Consider the following 10,805-nt stretch of genomic DNA (forward strand, 5'->3'; position numbering starts at 1 on the left):
TGAGTTACTTGGCGGGATATTGGGTTCCCTCCCCCTTCCTTTATAACTGAGTGTCTGGAATTAGTAAAATTGAGCTTTGATCAGGATTTGTCTTAGCTCCGTTCTTTCTTCCGCCCCGTCTAGATTCCTCTCTTTTCAGTGAACTGCCATTCTCAGTTGAACCGTTCGTGTTGTGGACTGCGGCCCGCAACAATAATGGACTGAACCTCTGAATCTGTAAGCCAGCCCCAATTAAATGTTGTTTTATTAAGACTTGCCTTGGTCATGGTGTCTGTTCACAGCATTAAAACCCTAAGACAGTGATATATTATTTTAAAATATCATACAGTTAATATATCTGGACTTATTTAAAATTTATATTGAGAAAAAAAGTATATATTTTCAGTATTGCTGTAGACAAACATCTACATAAGACTGTTCAATTGATTGTTGTTTTATATCAAACAACTTTTATAATACTCATTTTTATTGTTACAATATTTTATAAATTTAAAGAATATGAAAAAAAGAAATGTATTGCAGGTTTTGAAGGGGGACTCTCCGGGAGGAGTTGGGGTACAAAAGGGAAAGAAGAATGTGATGTAAGTCTATTTACTCAAAATATGTTTTTAAGTGTTAACAATTCAGATAAATTGGAACTATGTATCTTTTCTCATCACAATTCAATAAAACTTAAATCAAAGGAAAAGAAAAGAAAAGAAAATGAAGTGTGATATCCTGGTAGAACCAGCCTCCCCTGGTCTGAATGCATTGCCTGCTGTGACAAGACAGCAGCTGTGTTGAACAAAATGTATCATAAATTGTGGGGGGTTAGATATGCTGGGGAGACAGACAGTCCTGTGGGATATAAAGACAGAATGCAGTCTCACCTGCTTGCTGGTTGCAGCCTTGATGCCCTTGGGAGTTCTGCCTGGGGTCCCAGATATCTACTGCACTCCTGGGCAATCCCTTACAGTGTTCACACCACAAAAAGTAGAAGTCACACCATGAGGCAGCACTCCATGAGTCAGGTCTCAAATTCTGCTCACACTCTAGACATGTCTTTGGCAGTCTCATTTTGAAACATGACCTGACCTCTATACGGATCATCCTGTCATCTTGTGAGCACACACTTGGCCATGTCAGTGGTTTGTGCAGACTCTGAGTCTGACCAGATTTCTATCACACTGGATTTTGAACGGTCTGATTTAAAGTTTCTTCCTTCCAGTATATGCAATACTGCCAGGTTTTAGCACGTATTCCAATGATCTGACTGTCCTAATAGTGTGGTTCCTGGAGGGTTTGAGGCTAACCACAAGCTCAGTAGAAACTTTCAAGAAAATTACAGTGATTGGGTACTGAGAGCTGAGGGTTTTCCATTATCTCTCCTGCTGTGGCTGCTTGCAACGTTTGTCTCCCTTTCTCCCTCTCTCCTGACTTAAAATATCTGTTCCTGAGAGCACAGAGGAATTTTTCAGGGGCTTTCTGTCTTTACCATAACTCAGGGCATTTCTATTCAGTGAGGGTGCTGGCTAGGCCCTAAGTTTCCCTGTTATGAACTCTGGACTTTTCCCTTCTGCTTTATGTGTCCTTTTATACTTTGCAAATAACATACGTAATTCTTACCATCACTCACTCCTTCTGATAGTTTTTATTCAGGTCACCCTGGCTTATTCCTGGAAGATTTTTCCATGTGTTCCTGAGTGTCCCGGCCCCAACCAGTTTTGTTTCTTGCTTCTACAGAGTGTTAGATCTGTGCTCAGTGCGGCAGATGAAGAAGGTTCACTCTCCCGTTCAAAGAACAGGGAAGAAGAAAGGAGAGGTCTGTGACTGCTGCCTACCCACCAAGTTCATCTGCAGGATCCTAATATGAGGGTTAGGCTTCAGTACAGGAGAGGAGGACTCTTCCTTCGTCTGTTCTATATCATTTCCTATATTTCTTTGCAAATAAGCTAGAGATTTCTGGACATCGCTCACCTCTTCTGACAGCTATTGAGTAACTTTCCCCACTTCATTCTCTGGGCAATCTATCAGAGTGAGCCTGTGTCTTCCTCTCCACCAGGGATCTCCGTGATCTTGAACTCCTTATCTTCCTGCCTGCACCTCCCAAATGCTGGGTTTGCCTGGGTGTGCCACGACAGGTTAGCTCACCTGAGACAATCTGAAGTGTGTCTACTTATCTGTGTGGAGAGAAGATTGCAGTAAGGTTTCAGATGAGATTTGTAGACAGGAAGTAACTACTTGCTGCCTGAATTCTTGTCATTGTTTTTTGCTCTTTGAGAACTGAATCCCCTCTAGTTCAGGAAGGTCTTAAGCTCCTCTGCTTCCCAATTACAAATGTTACAGGCATGCACTACTATGCTACATTAGAGGAATTCTGTAAGAGAATATTTTTAGTATTAGATAATATTTTACACGGTCTTGGGTTTTCTATTGCTGTAAAGACACACTGTAATAGCCTCATATTCATGAATTCCATGCCAATTTAAAAGAATCAAGAAGAAATGAAGATAACATAGGTTTACATAATTAACTAGGACCTATGTCTCAACAATGACTTAACCATAGCCTTTTAGATCAGTGGTTCTAAACATGTGGGTCGCAACCTCCTTGGTAAACCTCTGTATCCACAAATAATTACATTGTGATTAAAATACAAAATTAAAATCATGAAGTAGTAAAAAAAAGAAATAATTTGATGGTTGGGGGTCATCACAGCATGAGTATCTATATTAAATGGTTCCAGAATTAAGAAGGTTGAAAACCACTGCTTTGGATAATCCACTGAGTCACATATGTCAGCAGCAGTGGGAAGAGATCAGAAAACAAAACAGGTGATCACTAGGGAATCATTCAAGCTTGTTCCAAGACTCCCAAAAGGAAAACCTCACCTCCAGGCAAATCATAGGCTGCAGAGTGCTGCAACCTGACATCTCAGAGCAGCATTCCCAGCCCTGACCCCAGAGCCTCCGACCAGGATTGAATTGTTATCAGCCAGGACTGAACTCAGAGTCACATCACTGGAAGTGACATGAACAGAAGTTCTTACACACTTCACAGAACTCTACAGCAGCCAGTCTAGATGCTCCTCATTTACAGGTAGTGGATCTCATTCCAGATAGCTGAATAAAGGACCTGCCTAAGGAACAACTATTTCTCCAAAATGTTGAACCTGCATCTGCTGCCACACAGGGCTGATAGAGCTCTTCTTCCTGCCCAGCCTGAACTCCGTGGCAATATGGTTAGAAATGTATTGTTCCTCCCACAACATAAAAAAAAAAGTCCATTCATCACCAATTGATCCCTTCTCCAGTTGACTATAATAAAGATAATATCTTAGCTCCCAAGATAGCATTAGGGTTTTTGAGTACTGGAATTCTTCACCATCAACTTAGGGCCTGATTAATACTTTCAACATTTTCTATGGAAAATATGTGGCCATATTAACTGGGTTTTTGACAATTTGTACTGAAAGGATGTAGTCAAAGAACGTCTTACTTCAAAATGACATTCATTAACATTCAGTGTGCAAGATTCGCCTATGGATATGAATGCAGCCAATAATGAAGAATTCAGGGATGTTTGATGCCCTCAGGAAGGAAAGTGCCACCTGTGCCCATTTAGTGACTTACCAATGAGTAAAATTTACAATTACCTCAAATGGTTGGCAAATTACTTTTATTCCTAGCAATTTGGAGCCAGTAACAGATGGATGTCTGAGTGCTAGGCCAGCCTTGTCTACATAGCCACTTCCAGACCAGCCAGGGCTCCAAACTGAGATACTGTTTTCAAAGAAAACTGATATGAAGGACCTTGCTGCTTTTGCAGATGACCACAGTTGATTTCCCAGCACTTGAATCTGGCAGGTCTGTTCCTTAGCTCCAGATGCAGGGTTTCTCACTACCTTTTCTGGAACCTATGAGTACCTGTTCTTTGCATACACACAGAGACACACAAGAATACATACAAATAAAAGTGAGTATTAAAATTGTTTCTCCTAAAATACATCTGTGAAACTGAATTTTTCTGTGTTTCAAATTAAAAAAAAAAAACCTGCTAAAAAGAAGACACAAAATTCTATGATCTGTGGGAGGGAAGATGAAAATAAGGACTCTCAGAAATGGTAAATATCTAAAAGGCTCTACTGACATCTTCATTTCCTTTTGGAAAACAGTTCTTTCTCTTTTATTCAGCTTACATGCAATTAGTTATCAATATCTGAATGGAATCAAAACTCTCAAAACATCTAGTTCCTACCAATGATAGATATGGATTGATATAATCCATACAAGCACAGTCACCAGAGAAGGCTACACAATGTCTGAGCATGTACAGAGATTCTAACGTTGAAATGTTTGACAATTGCTGACTTACAGGCCTCTGGGCTAGGACTCAAGGATTTGAAACTTGGACCAGAGGACAGACTTGTTCTTAGACACTGGTGCCAGAACACAAAGCTGTATAACGGGTGCAAGGTGGGGAAGCAGTACCCTAGACATCCCCCACACCTAGGAGTTGGTCTCTCCAAGACCCACCCCATCAGGTCTAAATCACTACCATTGGGAAATCTATGAGAAGCCAACCAGCATCAGCCACAGCAGGTTATAAAGTGAAGAGATACAGGGCCTGATTGAGGCCCTACTCATCAGAAAGGATGAGGAAGCCTGGACCCTGGGACCTCCTCCTCCTGTTGGTGGCGATAGACCTGACCCAGTATTGTGCAGGTGGGTGAGAGGCCTGGAGGGAACTGGCCTTTTAGGGAACAAGACACAGCACTTGAAATCCTCACCTCTCCACTTTCTTCCTTGAATAACCAGACCCTCCTTGATCCCTAAGCTGGATCACCCCTGACCCTCTCCTGCACCTCAGGTCCACAAACACACAATCACCCCAGTTCTACTCTATACCAACCTGCTTTGGGTCCAGGCTGAAAAGTCAGAGTCTCAATGTGCACCACATACAGGCTCACACTGGCTGCAGATTTTCAACATTGTGATTTTGGAGACTGGCATGTTGGAGGCCCGGTTCATCCAGGTCGGATATGTAGACTCCATACAGTTTCAGGGATTTGACAGTAAAGAACCAAATGCAAGGATGCAACCTCGGGCTGCTTGGATGAAGCAGGAGCCACCTGAATATTGGGAGAAAGAGACAGCAAAAGCCCTGAGCTTCTCACTGTCAGGAAGACGAATACTTAAGTACATGATGTCTGCAAATAAAGACAAGAAGAATGGTAAGTGATCTCAGGGCTGAGGCCATAACTGCTCAGTGCCCTAATGGTCTGACCCAATAAGCTCCACTCTAGGTCCCCAAGTCAGAGATACACCCATAGTCAAAGGGACCTGGTGACTTTAGATCCAGAGAACTACAGACTGTTACCTGGTTAGGGGTTTAGTTGGGGACAAAAATCCTAGGATGGGAGAGAAGCCTCATAGTGACCAAAGGCTGAATGGGGGTGGGGCAGATTATCACACCCTGCAGGAAGTGTATGACTGCAATGTGGCAAATGATGGGAGCTTCATCGAAGGTCACTACCGGCTCACCTACTATGGCTATGATTCCTTAATCCTGAATGAGGACCTGAACTCTTGGACTGCAGAGGGTGAAGTAGGTGAAAAATTCAAGACATACCAGGAGCAAGGAGGCATGACAGAAAGTTGGAGGACTTACCTGCAAGGGGAGTGTGTACAAAGGCTTCTTAGATACCTGGAGCTTGGAAAGGAAGCATTGCTGCGCTCTGGTAAGAGAGGCCCTTGCCAACCCCTTCTGCTTTCTGAGATTGGAGCTCCTGCCTCCCTGAGGCCTCCTCCTCAGCAGGGAGCAGCTGGAATGCTTACACTGTCTTGCATCAAAGGGGAAAGAGAGCTCCTAGGTTTCCTGACTCAACATGAGAGAGGGACTCTCCAGAGGATTCAGCCTTCTCCCAGGACAGTTCAGTGTGTCCATTAACAGCAGTTGCCTTCCATCTCAGGCCTGATCACTGTCCATGCACAAGGACATTGAATGTCGGATTCCAGGGTTGCTGAGTCCCTAGACCCCTTCCCCAGTCAGAACCAGAAGTCTATTTGTCTAGAGGGAGACCCAGAGTTACCTGCGCTGAGTTGGCTCATGGTTATTGTAAAATATTACAAAGAATAGATCACCAGAACCTGAGTTTAGGCTTCTGTGTGGACTCTGCTCCGTCCCTCATCCATGTCTCCCATCCTTTCCAGGAATGATCCCATGAGCACTGCTCAGGCCCCTGGAGGAGTGCAAAGTACATGAATTTTCTGATTGTTCCCCTCAGATGCCCCCCGATCACATGTGACCCACCATGTAAGACCTGAAGGGAATGTCACCCTTAGGTGCTGGGCCCTGGGCTTCTACCCAGCTGACATCACCCTGACCTGGAAGAGGGATGGAAAAAACCACATCCAGGACATGGAGATGCCAGACACCAGACCTGCAGGGGATAGAACCTTCCAGAAGTGGGCAGCTGTGGTGGTTCCTCCTGGAGAAGAGCTGAGATATACATGTCATGTCAACCATGAAGGGTTACCTGGGCCACTCACTCTGAAATGGGGTAAGGAGTGGATGTGAGCACACACTCTGCTGTCAGGAAAAATGTGAGCACTTTGAAAACAAGAGCAATCAGAGTTGAGAGCTAGGGCCAGACTCCTCACTCTTCCTTCTTTTCCATTCTCAGAGCCACAAACCATCCCCATCATAGCAATCCTCATCGGCCTGGTTCTTGGAGCTTCGGTGGTGGGAACTGTGGTGATTTTTCTGGTATGGAAGAAATAAAGGTAAGAAAGGGGCAGGGTATGAATGCTTGTCTCTCTACAGATCTGCAGACCAAGCTATAAATGGACCTGGCCATTAGAGGAAATATGTATCCACTCAGGCACTGGGACTTGTGTGCTGACTTTAACTCTATCATAAAGCATAAAGGAAATATAGAAAAATCCACTGCCCTCTTGATAGAGGGGATGGAGACCTGATTGTGACTCCCCACAGACAGAGAGATGTCACAGAGAAGGTCTCTGCTGAGAACAGACCTACAGAAGGCCATTAAGTCATCTTTACATACAATCTTCCATTGTGTTTTCTCCTGCATCTATGGAGGTGCAGTCACGATTCAAGAAACTTACCTGGGGTTTGAACAGGAGATTCTTCTACTCCCACAACTTTACTCCTTCCACAGTCTCTCACTGGCTGTGTTCTTCCCACAGGTGGGAAAGAGGCACCTATATTTCAGCTGCCAGTAATTAAGTCTGAGTTGGTTCCTGAGACCCTTGCAGTAGGAAACACAAGTACCCATTGTGGGTGCTCACATTTTTTTCTCTGGGCCCTATTGCTGTGGGCTTTTAACAGGTCTTATGCTGTACTGCCATAGGCATGGACAGTGCCCAGAGATCTGATGCGTCTCTCTCAGTAAGATAGAAAGTACTCAGAGAACATATTCCTGACCTGTGTGACTTGCTAGACTGAAACTGTTGTTAGCATGGATGCCTGTTTGGTATGATGGTTTAATAATCACCAATCAGAATTTGTGATTCATTATTTCCTTCTATAGTGTGAGATACCTGCCTTGTGTGACTTCAAAAGCTCCTGACTTTTCTTTCAATGGCTAGCATCTGTGTCCAGGTCTCTGTCTCCTGTAAAGACAACACAAGGAAGTGAGTTCAGCCCAGACCTGAGCATGACTCCCCTCCACACTGACCTGTGTCTTCTCCAGTTATCTCACCTGCTCCAGGAGAGGCAGGCCTGGGAGACCTCTATCAGCGACTGACCTTTAGTTCCAGTGAGTTGTAAATTTATTCTTCCTACTTCAACATGAGGGTTTTGGTCAGTTTTTTGTGAATTCTTCTCATTGTTTATTTAGTGAGTAAACCAGATCAAAGCATGATGATAGTATAATATAGTAACTCAGTCTTGAGAAGTTGAAATCCATTATTTTGGTCTTCTCTGTATTTTCCTAGGTACCTTTCTTTCTCTTCAACTTCATATATGCATGTGTTAATTTCTCATCCTAATAAACTTGAACTTTGATCCATACTTGCTGTCTTTAATTTTTTTCTTTCAATGTCAAGACTCTCATCTTCACTTAAGTGGAGGTTTCTTGTAAATTACACTTTTATTTCCTCCGATGACAAGATAAGATGAGAGCTGGACACAAGCTGGGGTAATATATGGGTTTGGACTGAACCCAGAGCATGTCCTCTTTTCTAATGATTGCTAGGCCTAGGCCTGAAAGCTTCCAGCCTCCACACAATCTAGTCTTCCATGCCAACTGGTTAAATCTGACTTCTCTCAACTTCTGACTGAATTGCTTTGTTAGCCTCATTCTAACTTTGGCAATTTTTTTTTCTAATCTTCTGGATCCTTCTCATTTTCAGGGCAGTTCTGTCTACACTTGTGTCCTGTATGTTTTCTCTGTAATCTAACTTTGTAAACCTGTTCTGGTAAAACTGCAATACACACACCACATACCACACCACACTTTCTCTCTTGCTGATGTTCTCATGAGAGTTGGGCATATCCTATTTCTGACTTGTTCTATCAGATCTTTCTCTAATTCATCATTTTGTCTGGCCCTCAATAAGATATTGCTTTCAAACATGGTTGTTTATTTCTACAAACATTACTTCATCGTTAGATCTGCCAGGATTTTCCCTGTCCAATTTCATTAAAATATTAGTACAGTAAGAGGCTTGTGATTAAAGGAGAAAAATGGAGGTAGCAGAAAGAGTTGCATGGACAGAGAGCAACTCAAAGGAGAGGAAGAAGCCAAGATGGAAGTGGATAGACAGGAAGGAAATCCTGATCGTGCATGGTTTTAAATAGCCACAGGTAGTTATGAATATCATACAGGCATAGAATAGCCAGACGGTGGTGGTACACGCCTTAAATCCCAGCACTTGGAAGGCAGAGGCAGGGAGAATTCTGAGTTCAAGGCCAGCCTGGTCTACAAAGTGAGTTCCAGGACAGCCAAGGCTACACAGAGAAACCCTGTCCAAAAAAAAAAAGCATAAAGAGATAGAATAATTGGGATCATGTGTCTGATCTTGGTGGGCAGCTTGTATCATTATCAATTAGCTCTGAAAATATTGTGTGGGTATCTTGTGGATTGTGAATTTATTGATATATAAATCTGACTTGTAAATTATAAACTTCTAGAGGTTGTTTCTACTGGGTAGATGGGTGTCGTAGCAGCTGACTCTGGGGAGGATGGTTGTTGTATGGGTCTCCATGGCAGTGAAAGGAACTCGGGAGCCCCAGCACTGCAAGAGAGTTGGCAGGCAGACAGTAGCTGAATGGAGCACAGGAACTTGGAGGTTTTATTATATATCCCTCAACCGTTACAGACAAAAGGTATGTACTAAGGGTGTGTCTACATTCAAGCTGGATTGTATCTTTGGATATGATCCCTTGCCACAACAGCAATGGTGCTGGATTAAAATTTCTAAACAGAAGTCCCTACATATGCAGCATGAAGCTGTCTCTACCCTACACCAAACTGGGTCTGCCACTGTTCCTGCTGACCAGAAGGACTCTCTGAAACAACGTTGGCCAGGTTGCTTGTCTATCACTGAGCTGCTCTTTTGCTTTGCCTGTCACCTCCAACCCTCCTCCTTCACTATCCGAAGATCCACAGGGTGGTTTGTTTTATTTTTGTGGTTGTTTTACCTGAATATATGCTTGTCTCTGTAACACTCGTATGCCTAGTGTCCATGAGTGACAGAGGAGGGCCTCAGGTCCCCTGGAACTGGGGTTACAGACAGCTGGCTTCTATCACGGAGCCATTGGAAACAAAACACAGTTTCCCTGGAATAACAACCAGTGCTCTTAACAAATAACAAGTAACAAGTTTTCCTAACAACTGAGCTATCTTTCTTCCCTTTTATTGTGTTTGTGTGTGTTATGTGTATGTTTGAGTTGTATATATGTCTCCCTCTGTGTATGTCAGTATGTATAAGGGAAAAAGAGAGAGAGAGAAGAGAGAGAAATGGGAGATGAGTGTTTGTGCACAACAATATTGTGCCCTTGGAGGGTAGAATGCAGTGGAACCCTAGAAACTGGCATTTTATACAGTTTAAACTTCCTTATTAAGCATGTTGAGAACAAAACTCAGATTCTCAGGAACTGCTCTTCACTACTGAACCATCTCTCTGACTCTTTGACTCAGAACTAGACTACATAGTTTTCTAACACTTCCAAATTGGAGTGAGAGGCACATTGGTTTTATAAGAGAATAATTAGCTTCTAGGAACTAGAAATCACTACAACTTGCCTTCTCACCCAGACCAAACATTGGGCATAGAATCTTGGGAGTGGTGTTTGGGTACTAGTTTCCTTAACCAGATCCATGTCCTCCTTGTCCTGTTCACAAGTCCTCCTGAGTCCTGGCACAGGGGGCAATAAGTCAGTAATTCTTCATCAGTTCATGGAAAAATGCCCAAACATACTTAGGTTTAGTTAGATCTCAATAATAAATATGTTCATGTGTATAGTATCTATTTATATTAACTGTATTAGGAACTGGAAGTTTTAAGATATTTACTTCACTAAAGACATTATCAAATAACTATAACCTGAGGTTAAAAGTGGCACTCGGTGACCCAGGGCCATCATGATAGTTATTCTTGACTGTCAAAGTTACATCAGAAATTAACTGAAACCCAAGGGGACTAGGTACACTTGTGAGGTTTGTGGTGTTTGCTTGTTTCTCCTTCTTGTATTTGTTGTTCTTGTGGTGCTGGTGCTGGTGGTTCTTTTTCTTCCTCTTCTTCCTCTTCTTTCTTCTTCTTCTTCTTCTTCTTCTTCTTCTTCTTCTTCTTCTTCTT

The 10,805-nt window shown here is 42.9% G+C and overlaps 2 protein-coding genes across 3 annotated transcripts in view; one reads left to right on the top strand and one right to left on the bottom strand.

Moving 5' to 3' along the window:
* Window positions 1-10,805, bottom strand: part of LOC110283719 (E3 ubiquitin-protein ligase TRIM39) — a 529,744-nt gene that overhangs the window by 469,289 nt on the left and 49,650 nt on the right. The window lies entirely within an intron of this gene.
* On the top strand, window positions 4,632-8,015 carry LOC110283730 (HLA class I histocompatibility antigen, A-24 alpha chain-like). Of its 2 annotated transcripts, XM_021149185.1 has the most exons (6): window positions 4,632-4,703; window positions 4,943-5,212; window positions 5,444-5,719; window positions 6,266-6,541; window positions 6,665-6,764; window positions 7,606-8,015. In XM_021149185.1, the coding sequence occupies exons 1-5, from the start codon at window positions 4,634-4,636 to the stop codon at window positions 6,760-6,762; spliced, it is 990 nt and encodes a 329-aa protein (XP_021004844.1). In that variant the 5' UTR covers window positions 4,632-4,633; the 3' UTR covers window positions 6,763-6,764; window positions 7,606-8,015. The 2 variants fall into 2 exon arrangements, with proteins under 2 accessions (XP_021004844.1, XP_029327092.1); XM_029471232.1 differs by lacking the exon at window positions 7,606-8,015 and having other exon boundaries at window positions 4,634-4,707; window positions 5,073-5,212; window positions 6,665-6,762.

The sequence above is a fragment of the Mus caroli genome, chromosome 17 (genome assembly GCF_900094665.2).
Source record: "Mus caroli chromosome 17, CAROLI_EIJ_v1.1, whole genome shotgun sequence".
NCBI lineage: Eukaryota > Metazoa > Chordata > Mammalia > Rodentia > Muridae > Mus > Mus caroli.

Excerpts from the sequence above, each read along its gene's own strand:
- LOC110283730 (XM_021149185.1), top strand. The coding sequence starts at position 4,634 with ATGAGGAAGCCTGGACCCTGGGACCTCCTCCTCCTGTTGGTGGCGATA. Across the intron at positions 4,704-4,942 it reads CCTGACCCAGTATTGTGCAG|GCTCACACTGGCTGCAGATT; the intron begins GTGGGTGAGAGG and ends CACCACATACAG. Across the intron at positions 5,720-6,265 it reads GGAAGCATTGCTGCGCTCTG|ATGCCCCCCGATCACATGTG; the intron begins GTAAGAGAGGCC and ends TGTTCCCCTCAG.